Below are 17323 nucleotides of genomic sequence, written 5' to 3'. Positions count from 1 at the left end.
CATTGAAAAGTGAAGAAGATGATAAAAACAGAGAGACTGAGCCTGTAGCCAGCACCTCAACTGAACACATGGAAACACAAGCTGATGTAGAGGACTGTGAAGCATCACAATGGACTAGTGATAGTGACTGCTCTGAATCTGATGCTGAAGACAGTGATGACTGGGAGACCGGGGATGACGAGTCATCTTCAAACACACTGAAATCACACAAAACACAACTTGTTGAAGGACAAAGTTTGTCTTTGAGCAACAAGTTGCCCCAGAATCTGAAATCAATAAAACAAAAGCAGTCCATGAGAAGTCAAACAAGAAAGAAAAGTCTTAGTTGTGCAGAGTGTGGCAAAGTCTGTATGAGGATTCACACAGGGGAAAGGCCATTTGCTTGTACAGTTTGCGGCAAAAGCTTTAACCATAATTGTAATCTGAAAAGACACATGAGGATTCATACAGGGGAAAGGCCCTTTGTTTGTACAGTTTGCAGCAAAAGGTTTAAAAATACTTTTAATCTGACACAACACATGAGGATTCATACAGGGGAAAGGCCCTTTGTTTGTACAGTTTGCGGCAAAAGGTTTAACCATTCTAGTCATCTGACATTACACATGAGGATTCATACAGAGGAAAGGCCATTTGCTTGTTCAGTTTGCGGCAAAAGGTTTAACGATAATAGTCTTCTGAAAAGACACATGAGGATTCATACAGGGGAAAGGCCCTTTGCTTGTACAGTTTGCAGCAAAGGTTTTAACCGAAATAGTCATCTGAAAAGACACATGAGGATTCATACAGAAGGAAAGCAGAGCAAAAAGTTGTGAGCTTGTAGATTGTCTATTTTCATTCAAAAAAGAAATGAAAGAAAAAAGAAATCTGACAATCTGATAGAAGTAATAATAATAGTAGTTTGTTTTGGTCAAAATACAGATGTCAAGAAACACATGGATTAATGAGGAGGACAATCAGTTAGTTGAACAGTAACATGCTTTTTTCAAAGAGCAATCTGAGCTGACACGTATCTCATACAGAACAAACTTATTACCATTTTTCTGGGTTTGCAGGAAACCTGATTCCAATCAATTTAGCAACACAAAATATCCCTCAAACTGGACTTGTGGCATCACATCTTTGGGGACAGACACTCTTTTTGTCTCAAATATACAAGAATGCGAGCTTGCGAGTAGCTTTCAGCAGCTGATAATTAAAAAGAATTATAACAATGCATTTGTAAATAAAAAGATAACAGTAAAACAATCTTTAGTGTTCAAAAGTCTATATGTAAACATACCTAAGCTATCAAAGCTGAAGACTTTGCTGTTTGCCTTCTGCTGAGGTTTTTGATTAATTATATTGTCATTTAGTATTGTATTCTTATTTGTCTGTTCTCACCTTTAACAAGCTTTACTTTTACACAAGATGTCCTTTTATAAAGTGTGTCTTAAAGCTCTTAATGTTTTGCATTAAAACACTGAATTGCCTTGTTGTTGAAATGTGCAACTCAAATAAATGTATACCTACAAACCTTAAATTTCTTTTAATCCGTAAGGTTTAGTTCAATTTAAAAGGGACATTTGAACATAAAGTTACTTCCATATTATGGTCCGTCCATGTGACACCTATAGTTTTAAAATGGTTCTATGGAAGGCATGGTTCACACCACAACTATAAATAATAGTTATGGTTATGGTTAAGGTTATGGTTAACTTTATGTTACGTTATGGTGTTCAGTGAAAACGCGCAGCCCCAATGGGAGCAGAATTGGGGTAGAGAGTGGGTAGGCATGTACAAACTATAGACATATTTAAGGAGTAGTTCAACCCAAAATGACTTTTTTTCTATTGATTAGTCACGCCATGGAGACTAGAGTTCAATAATATTTTTTGTTTTTTGTCACATTCCTAAGACAAAAATTTGATTCGAGTAAATTTACCCCCATTGATTCCGGATGGGGACCCGTTTCGAAATGGGTCCCCATCCGGAACGAATGGGGGTAAATTTATTGTTATCACATTTTTGTCTTAGGAATGCGACAAAAACTAAAAATACTATTGAACTCTGGTCTCCATGGCGTGACTAATCAATAGAAAAAAAGTCATTTTAGGGGTGAACTACTCCTTTAAGCATGTCGACGCAATTACTGCACGTCCTCTCTCACACAAAACGTACACAAAATCAAGCATACAGAACTATAAACGGCCCTTAATGTAGCTAATAATTTAGAGCTCTCATACTAGCACAGCAGGGATGCGACACTTCCATGGCTTATGTTGTATCCGACCCAGTGCCCACTGCCAGGGAGTACTAGGAATAGTTAGCTGCTGGAGCTGTTAATATGTATGCAGTAAAATCCTCAGCTTGGCGAGCAACGCTTATTTCTCTATATATGGTGGCAGTGGCACCCCTATTTAATGCGAGGATCTAAGTGTATTTCAAGCTGGACTTTATTGGAGGTGTTTTTCAATATCTGGATTTTTCGTTTCCTTGTTTATTTGATTTTGAGTTGTCTTTTGTGTTGTAATGTTGTTTAGCTTCCTTTTGTTTCTAAGTTTGTATTGGCTTATAATTAAAGAATAAAGAATAATGACTTTTATGTGTTTATTGAACTTCAGCATACCAGTAAGACTCCCTAATCGGGAGATAAGCGACCGTTGGTCGCTTATCTCCATAAATAGGCCAAAAAGTAGTTTGTGCAAAATCGTCCTGATGGTGGCGCTAGATGGGACAGATGCGTTGTGATTACATGACTGTGTTCTTGCAAAAGTCTCATTTCTTCTAGAAGTCTTCAAATCTTGTGTGTTGTCTTCATTGAGTTTGGGAGAAATGCCAATACTAGCATGCAAGATGCAAGCTCTCCTGCTAAAAGTAGACACACCCACAGGCAGATCTTGATAGTGGACCCAGGTCTGTTTATTTAAGCATGGAGGCTCATCCTTCCTGGACTCCCTGGTGTGAAGGGGTGTGTGTGTGTGTGTGTGTGTGTGTGTGTGTGTGTGTGTGTGTGTGTGTGTGTGTGTGTGTGTGTGTGTGTGTGTGTGTGTGTGTGTGTGTGTGTGTGTGTGTGTGTGTGAGAGAGAGGACAGTGGCAACATTCCTTGCCACTTGGCAGGTCACACATTATGTTTGAGAGAGAGAGAGAGTGTGTGTGTGTGTGTGTGTGTGTGTGTGTGTGTGTGTGTGTGTGTGTGTGTGTGTGTGTGTGTGTGTGTGTGTGTGTGTGTGACACAGAGAGAGCAGCCCCGTTGGGGTGGTCATTTGGTCATTTTTGCACATTTGGTAATTTTTTACACCTGGGGGTCCCCCAGGGACCTGGGGGTCCCCGAAACTCCGGGGGTCCTTGGAGGTTGTAGTTTGGCAGGCAAGGAGTGTGTGTGCAAAATCTGGCATGGATCGGGGCAACGGTTGCAGAGATATGAGCAGGGCAAAAGTGTGACGTGTGACGTGTGACAGAGTGACGGAGGGAGTGACGGAGGGACAGCCGGTGGAGGTTTGGATAGTGTGCAAGTAACTGCGACCTACGGTCGCAATCAACATCCAGCTAGGTCATGTTTTCAGGATGGGCTGGGTTGGTGGAAGTAGGAAGTCTTGGTAGATCAGTTGGCAGCCAGGATCTGATCCACCCAGAAGATGAGCTGGCCGATGCTAGCGTAGGCGGCGGGGGTGTAGTAGGAGCAGCGGCTCTCTCCCAAGGAGTAGATACCGACCAGGGTCCACCTGTTGTTCGACTCACACACCAGGGGGCTCCCAGAGTCACTCTGACAGTCACAGCAAGACAGGAACGTTACAATTCTAATAACTGCTGCATGCCTGTACTTGCTGATGCTATTCTTTTGCACAAAATGTATAGGTTATGAAGATAGAAATACAAACATACACACATAACTAGCTACAAAGTGAAATATGAGAGATCTCACCATGCAGGATATAGCAGTAGCACCATCTCCTCCAGCGCAGATCATGTTGTTAGTGATGTAGCTTCCCCAGTACTTCTTGCACTCCTTATTGGACACGAGGGGCAGAGCAGCCTGCTGCAGGGCTAGAGAGAGAGAGAGAGAGGAGAGAGAGAGAGCTAATTAAACAAACATCAAGAAAGTAAACCCAGCAGTGTCCAGTGATATTATAGAGAGAGTGTAGAGAGGGTCTCACCACCGTACTGTGTTAGGCGCCAGCCAGAGGTCATGCAGGTCATGCCAGGGGGGAACCAATGGCCCAGGTTCTGAGCCAGGCAGACAGGGGACACATTGATGCCCATGACAGCAGGGGTCGCCAGCTTTATCAGAGAGATGTCGCAGTCGTATTGGTCGTAGTAGTAGTCGGGCTGAGGGTTCCAGCCGGGGTGGGTGAACACCTATGGACAAAAAGATGGGGGGAAGGGGGAGAAAAATGGGGATTCATGTGAAGGAGTGAATAGCAATCACAGGAGATGCAAGTCATATGCATGACAATATGAATTAGGAGCAAGTTGAAAAACTGTTTTGTACTTGGGTTTGCTTCTGACTATTTTATTGGAAACCACACAACGCCACACAACGCCACACAACGCCGAGGATTTTAATAAACGGAGCTTTTTATATGCGTTTTATATGCGCAACATGCAAATGCGTTTTGGCCGATAAAAGTATATAATATAATAATATATAATAATAATCTTTTCAAAAACTCCAGCCACAGTGTATTTTTTTTTAAACACAGTTTTTCTTTTTTTTTTGTCGACACCATAAACAGAGTTCTTGCCTGGATACGTCACCTTGTGCTGCTCCTCGCGATAAGGAAAGTATGTGGTCTCTGTAGGGTGGTGTAAAGTAACTAAGTACATTTACTTAAGTAGTGCAATTTTGAGGTATTTGTATTTACTTGAGTATTTCAAATTTCCTGTACTTTTACTCCACTATATTTATTTGAAAACTTAACTATAAATTATAATATTATAAAACATACATTAACCACTTAAGCCCTATTTTATACCTAGGCTGTTTGAAAATAGCTGATCTACAAGCTCACAACGCGTCGCAGCCGCTGTGAGCTTGTAGATCGTCTATTTTCGGGGTCGGGGAACTGACACTTGAGGATGCGATCAACATTAACCTCAGACCCCGACGTTGCTATATAGCTTTTTATTGCCTTGAACTAAAACAATATTTGACTGACATGACTAGCCTACATGTTACTGATGATTTGGAATGTTATATTATTGCAATCGATGCAATAATGATTGCAATGGACTCTAAATGGATAAAACTAAATGGAGAGGGAAAGGCACGCGTAGAGCACACCGTGCCTAATGCAAGCCTGACAGTTCATTAAAGGTACTGTCTCGGCACCTCTCCCCTCCGCCCGCTCTAGAAGTAGTTCGCAAATGTATATGAAAAGAATGTTTAATTAGCAATTTTGCATATTAAAGTGTTGAAGATTGTGAAACTTGACAATGGCATAGTCACATATAGCTGCGGTGAGAACAGGTCATCGGGAGTCGGGGTGACAGACCGCTTCCCAGTTGCTTAGTGCCTCCCTTTCCCCAGGAGAGTGGCTACTGACCGCGTTTTTATAGGGAGTGTGTAGACGCGGATATTTTCAAAAATGACAACTAAAAAGCTGTTTATAAAAATGCCGGTGTCGTGTGGGCTAGGCCTAAGTGTGTACGCTGTAAATGTGAGTATGCATGTTAGTAGCTAAGTAGTTATGTATTGACTAGCTAACTGGTTAGCTTATTGACTAGCCCATGGGTTAAATCATCTTTAGTTCGTTTATTTGGTATACCTTGGCAGGCTTCAGGATCTGGATGTCCTCCGTGTTAGAGCCCTGGTTGTGCATTCCAACAATAACACAGTGTAAGGTCCTGAAATGAAATTGTATCAATGGACAATTCATTTCTTTCTCTGTGTTAATTATGTATTATAAGATGTAATCATATGTATGATGTAATCTATAGAAGTGTTATATGTGTTATATAAAGTTATTATGCAGATATAGACCATTTTATGCTATCATGTGATTGTTGTATTGATTAAATTCAATGCAATTCAATACAACTTTATTTATCCACAAAGGCAACTTGATTGCGTGCAAGACTAAAGACATACAGGACACAGAGATAAACAGACAGTGTATATGCATGAGGGAGGACTCACCTGACATTGCAGTGACAACCCAGTTCTCATTGATCAGGGATCCACTGCAGAAATGGTAGCCATTGGATTGCTGAGATAACATGGAGATTGAGGGTATTAGGCTTAAACATATACCAATGTAACATGTATAATACAAATTCTCTTCACCAAACATAACCACATTTACAATTACACTATGTCTCAATATAGATTATGTGCACTAAAGTTTTTGTAGTGAGAATATACTGTTTTTATGTTGTGTGTATTTCATTAGATTCATTGTGGCATTTCTGGTCTTGAGGAGGCAGAGTTTTAGCATTATACTGATATTAAACTTTTTTTTTTTTTTTTTATCAAACAGCTAAAGTCTGATCTTGTCACGGGCAGGTACAGACAGTCACTCACCTGCAGGGACACCTGCCAGGGCCAGGAGTGTGGCACAGCCTCCTCAATGTTACGGGCGTAACCAGTTAGCTCGGGGGGGATAAAGGGGGTACCGCAAATGGCAACAAAGAGAAACCCATTTTCACAACTCCTGACTATCAAATCTAATGTAATCATCACATTGAAATAACTGTTCATCTCCTTGAAACAGAGTAATACTGGACTAACATAAAATCATCCCCCCTCCCTCCTCTACCCAAACGCTTGAGCTATTTCAGCTGAAATAATGAATCATTCGTAGGAGCACGTGCATGTTTGTGTTCAATCTTTTCATTCTTTAAACAACGATGCTACATTTTATTAACTTCACTGTCACGTGAAATCCACATTTTAAATGGCTGAATGAGGGCCATGCAGGCTTCCCTTACTGTAAGCGCGGCACTGACGAAAGCAAGGCAGGTGATGATCCAGAGGAAAGCCATTGTGACAGTGTGACACTGAACTCTGAACTAGGGACCAGAGTATCCATGTTATCCCCAAAAGCCCTTCCATATCAACCAATCAGAGACCAGGGTTTTTTGTTCACCTCAGTTGAACTTTGAGGTTATTTGTGCATCAGGTGTCTCAGTCTGCATCAGGTGGTTATCAGGCTAAAGCGATCTGCCAGTTCTCAGGCCTATACGTATATACTGTAGCACACACAGAAAATTACATGTTTACTTTCCCTGGTTTAGAAACCTTATTTGTATGAGCGGACAACTTCAAATACCTGGTACGCCATTATTATTGTGGGCTCGCTGAAAGCAAGCAGACATAATTATATTATCCTCATTATTTATCGATCAGTAAGTCAGTCACTATCTATCTATAGTAAGTTCTCCTCCAAACTTTGGCACCTATCTACTTCTACATACACCGAAAAACACCATTCAGTGCTATTACTTTTTACAACGTAGGAAGCCTTTGAAAGTGCAAAATTTAAACAGGTATAGCTCATGCTCTGTTTGACATACAGCCATGAAACCTGGACACACATATGCGTCTCCTCATGCCGAACAACTTTGCCTCTCTGACTTTTGACCTGTGACCTTTAGATCTTAGTCCATTTTGAATTATATGAAAAACAAATCTCCTGGGATTTTCGCATCATCTACTCAGACTATGGGGTGAGAAGTTTGTATGTGAAATAATATTCTTTTAATAATTCAATGAATATTGCAGTTTTATGCAAATTATTCTTCTGCGTATAAATAATACATGCTGATACAAGGCCACAACACATGGCAGCCTCGACACGTTGTGGGCTTGTAGATCTTCTATGTTCGGTTCGTACCGGTTGTGGAGGGCCGGTCTGGGCCAAGATGCTAGGGCTGAGTTTATGTCCCAGTCGGTCCCTGAGTATGCGTCCTATACTGTATGTGTCCTTTGTCTACGTATGTGTCATGTGTACTACTATGTTAGACAGTAGGATGTTGTGTAGCTTATGTCTTTTACAGCTTTTATCCTTAACCAGAGAGAATTATGTTCATTAAGTTACATCCATCATGGTGCACGCAATGTCAGTAATATTTTAGACAAGTACCAACTTCCATGGCATATACTGTTCCTGACCCAGTGCCCACTGCCAGGGAGTAGGAATAGTTCGCTGCTGGAGCTGTTAATATGTACGCAGTAAACTCTGAGACTGTAAACTTTTAACCGGTACACTAGTTACATTAGTACACTGTCACAGTTATTGTAAAGAATGTATCCTTATTGGTTCATTCATTCACTTTCAGAGTCCAATTTTTGTGTGAACTAAAAAATATAGCCTCTCAGTACTCTCATAATACAATTCCATTCCAAGTCATTCAACTTCCCTAATATTACAATGTAAGAAAATGTGTTGATTATGGGAAAAACAACACACAAATCCCTGTGGCTGCAAAACATTGCTTACATTGGGGCCAGGGAAGTGACACAAAGGAGACTAAGAAGGAATGACAGCAAAGATATGAAAAAAACAGATGTCAGATGTATAATTTACATGTGTACTGTATGGCAAACAATACGGCATCAAGGAGAAGGTAAAACATCTGCACACTGGTTTGAAGCTCCCAAGACTTATTTTATTAATGCAGCAAGAATTGCCTATCACCAATTATATTATACTGTAGATAATTGTGTATTTCTATTTTCTTCATCCCTATTTTCTATTTTCTTCATCACTATAGGCCTAAAGGAAACTCATAACTGCATGATCCTAAAAAAGCATTTTACAGTAGGTGTGAGGAAATGAAGTTAAGACCATGTTTCTTCTGTAAAGATTCAGAGTTGTCTGTCTGTGTGGCCCAAGACGCCTTTATAGAGCATCTTGTCTAACAGTTTGCTGCAAGTCATGCAGCAAACAGCAGGATATGGATTTTGCTATTGTTCTTTTTAGCACTATTGTTCTTTTCAGGTTTGAAAACACGATGTGATGTGATCAGAAAGATCAGCCTTCCCCTTTGTTGACTTATTGTGAAGAAATGTTTTCTTCCTCAAGCTTCTGGGACATTTGTCACTGTACTCGAGGCGTTTGAAGAAGCAATGTGTTACTGTGTGTATTTTATGAGATGTTTCACAACATGCAACTACATCAGAAAGGTGTGTCATCACTGTCTTGTGGGTCTCACTGCGGGGGAAATGAACACCCAGAATTCAAGTTACTCAGGTCATTGTTGCTTGAAATAACTGAGTTTTCAGTTAAATCATGCTATAATAATCAACACAAGTGTTTATTTATTTTGTGAGCTATTTGTGGGTCTAGTTAAAAATGTAATTTACTTTTCTTGGAATGGGTGCCTGCTGGCCTCTCCCCATCTCTCTCTCTCCTGTCTAATTTATTTCCTTAGATGATGATGCCAATATTCTTCTACACATACAGTACGGCATGTCCTAGTATGAGCAAATAGGGGAAGGGGATCAACGCAACGTGATTCCCTTGTTTGGCCAAGAAAAAACTCAAATAATATGATTATTGGCAGAACATGCGTTAGGAATATGCGTTATGACGAAATAAACCCATAAAATGCAACAACGTGTATGTTATGTATGTTATGTTATGTTATGTTATGCAATTCCAATGGTGAAAGCCACCCGGAGAAGCAATAAGCCAAGCCCTGAATACCCTTATGTGTGTCTCAAAGAATATGCCCCAATTAACGGCAGGTGACGTACAATTGTTTGACAGCTATTTACCTCCATAAAAATGTGGACCTCTGTCTAAATATTGCATTAGGTTTTCCTAAAAATAAATCTATTATTTCTAGTGTACACATTTAGGCTTCTACTTTGTGTATTTTCTTGATGCTTTCTTTCATTTTAGATGATTTTGCTGATTGGTTTTCCTCTGAATGTAGCTACACAGGAGGGGGGTCTTCTTTCTGTGGACCCCAAATTGATATACACTTAGTTGACCAGGGTCCCCCAGGCTTCTATGCTTGGTCAGCTCCTTTTTTCTCTCTACACAAACTCTTTGCGGAAAATCTACAACCTCACTGTTGTGAGCTTGTAGATCTTGATGTAGATGTAGTACGACTTACAGTTCAAGAGTTATAGGTCAAAAGGTGAAGTGGCCTGTTATAGTGCCACCAGTGTGCCTGCGAGTGAATCTGTCCAGCGGTGCTGGAGATTAGCTGCACAGACAGACGGATGGACGGACGGACGGACGGACGGACGGACGGACGGACGGACGGACGGACGGACGGACAAGAGCGAGACAATAAGGAATATGGAGACGAGGGGGAAAAAATCTATTCTGGAATGGGATTTGTATAGTGAAAGTGAGAGCATTGTGTTTCACATGTATTCACCTGCTGCAATACATGCAGTCGAACCAACATATCCTGTTGAGAGAGACTATGCAAGGCTGCCAGGTCCTTTGTAACTGCTGATGCCCTGAATCTGCTCTTATCTAACACAGAATCCATTACTTGATTAAAATCTAATCTTCTAAGATAATGTGTCCCTCCTTGGCACCCATATTGTTCAACCCGTTAATACAGACTGGGTCATCATTATTAGGTGCATATGACGCACAGCACCACTTTGATTTCAGTATCATGCATAAATGATCCAATGATTTAAATTATGTTAATCCCATTTTGTTTACTGTTAAATTATTGAACAAAATATTGCCCACCCAAAACTCATTTACATTTTAAAAGCTTCAGCATCCCGAATACGTGATTAATTACAAAAACAATCCTGGGGTCATTTTTAACACCTTTCGGCTTTTGTGTGCACCAAGTTTTTAAGTATCTTGATTCAGTATTTAGATAATTGTCTCTGCCAGGCCGTAGTTGACTATGTTTTCACCTCTGTCCGTCCATCCTCCCGTCCGTCCTTCAATCTATCCCTCTGTCTGTCCGTGTGTAGACTAGTGAACAACTAAACTCCGGCACCTTTGGATCGAACTTTACACACACTCGCAGTAGGCCAAGGAAGAACCAATATTTTAGATTTAACTTGAATATCAGTCAGATTTCCATTCCAATTCCAATTTGCTGACTAGTGACTTTATGCTACATTTAAGAACAATTATTTTGATTCCACTACATTTCTAGGAAGGGACTCTTGTACCCAAGCTTACAAAAAATACGTTGAACTTGCAGATCTGCAATTTTCACTAAAAAAAGATGTGCGTACAATTGCTGTATAGGCTATAGCTTAATGCATATACATTATGTACAGTACAGCAATACATGCATTATAGGCTAATAAAGCAATTTTTAATACTTGAGTATTTACTTTAGAATTATTTGTCCATCATCAATGTATTTTCTGTAGCCTACCTGCAGAGGAGTAAATATTCTTCCTTGAAAAAAGTATAAAGGTTGACTGTCTGATGAGATTGAGAAGCCTTGGCCCTTGATAGTCCTGTGAGACTACACTCCCCACAATGCTTTGAGAGGCGGCAGCAGCTGTGCGCTCGAGCTTGCCCGCAGCAAAGTGCTCATAACGTGTGAAACAAGGTAATGAGAGAGAGCGTTGAGTTAAACATTTCTCTTCAGCTCCCCGCCGCGAATGATGCCCAAATCTATGGAGTAGGAGCGCAATGGCTGTCGAAGGTAAGGCTTTTTTTTTTCCATTTAAGCGTTTCAACGGATAACGTCAATTGCTTTTGGCGCCTTAGAAGGTGTTATTGTACCATTCATGAATGATATGAAATAAATAAATAAAACGGAGCTGCGGCTCAATAAAAGACACGCTGACGCTGGGCACAATCAAGTCAGCAGCTGTGATTGGATGATGTAGCAGTCTGCTCTCACCGCGTTAGCTCTGGTCCATGGCTCTTACGCTATGTCACCGATGAGCCCGTGTGCCCGCAGCAAAGGCTGCCCACCCTCTCGTCTGTAGTCAAAATAAAACATACAGTTTCGCTACTCACCAAAACACATGCGGCTTTAGGGAGTTGAAAGCCTCCTATCCTTAGTGGGAACACTCTGAACCCCCCACCTCACGTCTAAAATACGTTTTTTAGCCAGAAAAGAAAATATTTCACCGGAAGGCAAAAACTGGTCAATGGAATTTTCTACCGACAAGATCTGTAGAGGGCGCTGTGGAGTAGCTAAAACCTCCGGTGAAATATTTTCTTTTCTGGCCAAAAAAGTGTATTGTAGACTTGAGATGGGAGGGCTCTGAGTGTTCCCACTAAGGAAAGTAGGGTTTCAAGATCTCAGAGCCGCCTTTGTATTGGTGAGTAGCGAAAGTGTAATTTTTATTTTTACTACAGACGAGAGGCTGAGCAGCCTGGGCTACCGTGGCTGTGAGCTTAAGGGCTCATCGGTGACATAGCGTTAAGGAGAACTGAGAGCTATCACCGCGCTAGATTGGTCTGCTTATTTTATCCACTGTAGAGACTGTTCTGCTGCATGCGTTTACTAATTGGCCGTACACATGACATGCTATAATAATAAAGAAGACTAGTTAACCCGGCTCAAGCGTCATAGTTTGTTTATATTTTATGTCATGATGTGCGTCTGTTCAGAACGGAGTTTGACTGGATAGAAATGGGAAGAGGAAGGAAGACAATAATGTTGGTTAACAGGTCCGTCTGGCAGAGAGTGTCGACTCGTATGTTAATAAAACAAGACTAGAGCAAAACACATTTGCATATATTGGTAGGCTACTAGGCTGTTTTTCATTAATATACAACCTTCGCCTGTTTTAATGAGGATTCCGGAGTCGTGGTGACTCGTCGTGAGAGCTTATTATCCTGAAGCCAGAGCGCACGACTTCTGAGAGAAAAGAAAAATATAATCTCTTGGAAATCGGAATTAAGCCGAAAATAACCGATCTGCAAGCTCACAGAGCGCAGCAATGCAACGCCATGTGAGCTTGTAGAACGGCTATTTTCCGGCGTTGCGCCCTCGTACGACGAAATATAAAGTAAACATCATCATTGTTGTTTCCATTGCAACAGAGGAGCGCAGTCTAGTCTGTTGGAGAGCATCAGTCAGGGTCGGACGTCTCGCAGCAGGTGGCATTAGTGGCATACGGACAGAAAGTCACGTAGTCAACAATTCTCGTAAGGGACACAATACTGTAGGTGAGAAATTGTAAAGTGTCTAGTAGGCTACTACTCTTGCCGTTGCATCGTCGTCCCCCGTGCTGTCAAAAAGCAGACCCTGTACCGGGATGCTGGGCCAGTCCCCTCACCTTATTGGAGGCATCTTGTGGATCCAAAACCCAATGAGAGGTAGGCTATGTGAACTGTAGTGGATGGATCACCTGACATTCCTTAAAACTGGCTTTAGTTGTTTTTGGTTTGCTCAGGGTTCTGGTATGTGACAGTGACAGCCATGCTCTGACAGCGACAAGGATGCTTTATTTTGTCCACTCTTTGTAGTGTTTGTGTGACGCTATCAGTTTCATTTGGAACCTGTCTCTCCTGTTCCTATTTGTGTTAGAAGTGAACCTGTAAGCACACCACGTTCATCCACTGTTTACCAGTTAAATATTTACATGCACTGATTGGAGGCTAGCAAAGATGGAAGGAATGTCGAGAATCATGCACTGCTCTCTTGGCTCTCTTTCTGCTAAAGCCAAACAGTAGAAATCCTTAGTGTTTAACTCTGTGTAAAAATTGACCATTAATGGTGTTGTAAGAGTCAATTTGTGCACTGTTAAATGCTCCGGATTTCACTATGCATGTATCTGAAATGCCACAATACCTATACACATATTCAGGCCACTGTTGGATAAAATTGCCAATGAAAAGCCTTGAGATAAGGTGTTATCTAATATTAAATAGCAATGTCAAAGACACTCTTATCTTTGTCATTGCTTATCTTTACCAGAAATCACTCTTCTGGGCTTTCCTTCACAGACATTCTTTGTCCTCTCCTTGGCTCTGAAGCTCTAAAGACAGAATATGTTACTGCTTGGTGCTCATCCACTACTTTATTGAAAGCCCTTTTTTATATTCTATCCAAGTGAAGTCTATGCTTGCTGTAGTGTACAGGCTGCACTTTGTGGGAATTTGGGACAAGACTTTTGAAACCATGGAATTTCTTTTAAAATAGACCAGGGTTCCCCAATAGGTGGCCCGCGGGCCATTTGCAGCCCGTGGGGGGCTACTGTCTGGCCCACACCAACCCCAGTAATAATGGTGGTATAAGAGCAGCAACAACACTAGTATATCGTCGTTGTCGGGTGGAAATCTCGTATCTCCAAAACGTTCTTTTGCAAATCATACAAGGCCGTCGCACAAAAGTAGTGAAAACAGCAGATCTACAAGCACACAACGCCTCGCAGTGCAAGGCGTTGTGTGCTTGTAGATCGGCTGTTTTCACTAGTTTAAATAATTTTTAAAATGATAAATGCAACATACAAGATTTTCACCCGACAACGACAACATCTGAACTGTCGCAGTCACTGGAGTAGCGGGAACGCCGCCGTCGCCCCCTGCAATGTTGTGGCCCTCGGCTTGGTACCCTAGACATAATTCGGCCCTTGGGGAAAACTAATTGGGGAACCCTGCTATAGACCTACTCTTCAAACAGTGTAGTGTTGAGTCATTCATGCAGATTTAAAGAACAATTCCGTGAATTACATTGCGACTCACTGCATCTTTGACAAAAATGGATGAGATATATCCAGTCCACTGAAGCTGCAATAGTTGGTGTAATGCCATCTGCCATGGTTGAGCACAGAACGCAGAAAAACTGCCTTTCCAAAGCGACAAGGCCAGATCATATTTTGCCAGAATGGCCTAAGCATTCTTGTAATGCATGGTAGTTGGAATAGGATACTTTGAAGTCTGTTCTTGGCAGAGGGTGAGGGCCATGCCTCAGAGAGAAACTGACACATTCACCTGAGGTAACACTTATTACCAGTAAGACTCCCTAATCGGGAGATAAGCGACCGCCACGTCGCATACACAAACTTTAGAAGGCAATCGTAGCCAATCAGGAGGGAATATGGGAAATGGGACAGATCCATGTTGATGACATGACTTCGTGATTTTAGGCCAAAATCTGTAGGAGCAGTGTCCAAAAATGTGTTTAGCAAAAATCGGGTTGATGCTGGCGCTAGAAGAGGGCCATGTGAGAAATCAGGGGTGGAGGTTGTGATTTGCCATCCAAGGAGTGTGTGTGCAAAGTTTGGCATCGATAGGGCCAACGGTGGCGGAGATAAGAGTACGGCCAAAAGTGTGACGTGACGTGATGGACAGACGGAGGGACGGACGGGCAGACAGCCGGTAGAGCTTTTCATGGTAACTTGCGACCTAACGGTCGCAAATCAATTTATCATATTATTAAAATGTCCCCTTTTTAGTTAAGAAATAGGGTTACCAATGCATGAAGCACCCTCATATTTTTTGTGTGTTGCATTTCTACAATGTAAAATCCTCTGTATTCTTTTGTGCTTATTAGCTTTGGGCAAAGCTACCCTTTCCAAGTCTTTGTGCTGGGTTATCTTACAGAGATGGTGTAAATTGATCAGCAAGGCATTGCTGTAAATGTGCCAGGGTTAACAAAACAATTATTGTTCCGATTTACAGTACAGACTGCACATGAATTGATACATTATGATTACTTTGGGATTTAGTTTAATTCTTCAAGACTGAATTAAAGCTGATTTCTTGTATAGTTATGATGCAGTGTAGATCACTGCAGCACTTGTAGCGGTGCTTTTATTGATGATATGAAATGTCATAAAAATAAAATATTCTGCAGTGTCACTGTTTCTGGATGTACCATTCTACCAGCCCCTACGTATAAGACAGTGAATATAGGGCAAGTATGAATCATTAATAACGTACGAGAAGACAATTAAGCGTACCTCCTAGAGTCCTGCGGCTTTGTGACTTCTCTCCTGCATTTGCATTTGTCATGTGAGCATTACAGTATTTTGAAGTTCCCTGCTGCTAAATGTAAAGCGAGGGTTGTAGGGTGCTTGATTTCAATTCATTTGTATGCCGAACGCGAACAATGTTGACTTTTGGTTGAAATGCCACTGCTCAGACCACAACGGTGAATATTAATCTAGGGTGCATTGTCATGCATGTCATTCATTCGCATAGAGATAGCAGGGACATTGCATGTCATATTCTTGCCAGGTGGAAATGAAAAATTGTCTTGGCTGTCGTAATTTGGTATAGATTTGTAGGGATCTATTTGCTGTGTGAGAAATGAATATGCTTTTGCTATTAGGCAGGGCCAGACAGATGGGTTGCATCATCATGACAAAGGTGGGCTGGACAGGGGACACTGTGATGGGTTGTATCATCAATGCCCACAATGTGAAGCGTTGTGGGCACTCTCATGATGCACATCAATACAGTGAATAAACAAGATGGGCTATTGGGCCCAACACAAAAAAAGATGAATTATTATGCTTTTGCCCGACAACGACGATGATATGCAACCACACAACACACACACACACACACACACACACACACACACACACACACACACACACACACACACACACACACACACACACACACACACACACACACACACACACACACACACACACACACACACACACACACACACAGCCTGTAGCCCCAGAGCTTGAAATGCGTCTGCCAATATTTACAGCTGTAGCTGATGTCCTCATTTACTGTACCTCCGTCAGCCTTGTCTCTGTTTGTTTGCCTTGCCTGTCCAATGTGTCCTACCCTGACCTGCATGTCTGTGCATCCATTCAGAAAGCTCATTCTAAAGCCTTCCTCGGGATGTAGCATAGCAACAGAACTAAATTACATAAACCCAAACGCATTTGTGTGAGGGGGAGGGTTTGGTAGAGGGGAGTTTGCTTTGATAGATTATGTATGTACATCACTTCAGTTGCAGCGGTGCTATTGGATTTCCTGGAAAGTTATAGTGAGAATCCATGACAAGCAAATGCAAGTACAGTACGACTATGTAGTCTTGTCCTTCCAATTCTGCCGGTTCTTCCTATTGCCCCAGTGTCCTAGCTCAGTAGTTCCCAAACCTTTCAGGCCGAGACCCAAAAGAGAGATTAGACATTTGCCCGGGACCCAAACTAGTGAAAACAGTAGATCTAGTGTATAAGCGCACAACACGTTGCTTCGCGCCTGTTAGGAGCTTGTAGATCGGCTATTTTCACTACTTCACTACTACTACTATTTTTTTATTTTATTATACTTTATTATATTTTTTTATTTATGGAACTTCGATTTATTCGTTTGTTTCCTTGTATTGTATACAATTGTTTTATTTATTTTTATTTAAAAAAACATTTTGAAATATATATATATATATATTATTATTTATTCTGTGGGAAAAGAAAATAGATTTTTACTCGAGTCGTGACCCATAAAAAAAAATTGGTCTGTGACCCAC

At 41.3% G+C, this 17323-nt stretch overlaps 2 protein-coding genes across 2 annotated transcripts in view; one reads left to right on the top strand and one right to left on the bottom strand.

Moving 5' to 3' along the window:
- Positions 1-3581: 3581 nt before the first annotated feature.
- Positions 3582-7260, bottom strand: LOC308292926 (chymotrypsin B-like; the record flags this gene model as incomplete). The annotated part of the gene is made up of 7 exons (XM_080735350.1): positions 3582-3743; positions 3903-4057; positions 4135-4336; positions 5746-5824; positions 6122-6186; positions 6501-6569; positions 7249-7260. 7 exons carry the CDS (start codon positions 7258-7260, stop codon positions 3582-3584), a joined length of 744 nt encoding a protein of 247 aa, XP_080591476.1.
- A 5879-nt stretch (positions 7261-13139) lies between these two features.
- Positions 13140-17323, top strand: part of samd12 (sterile alpha motif domain containing 12) — a gene marked incomplete at both ends in the record, with an annotated part of 176203 nt that continues 172019 nt past the window's right edge. The window contains one exon of the mRNA XM_080734846.1: positions 13140-13200. Coding sequence (XP_080590972.1) covers positions 13140-13200 — 61 coding nt within the window. The remainder of the gene's footprint in view (positions 13201-17323) is intronic.

Source organism: Nannobrachium achirus (assembly GCF_963921795.1).
Source record: "Nannobrachium achirus genome assembly, chromosome: 10".
NCBI lineage: Eukaryota > Metazoa > Chordata > Actinopteri > Myctophiformes > Myctophidae > Nannobrachium > Nannobrachium achirus.
The sequence above is the reverse complement of the archived record's forward strand: the minus strand, read 5'-3'. Positions and strand labels throughout refer to the sequence as shown.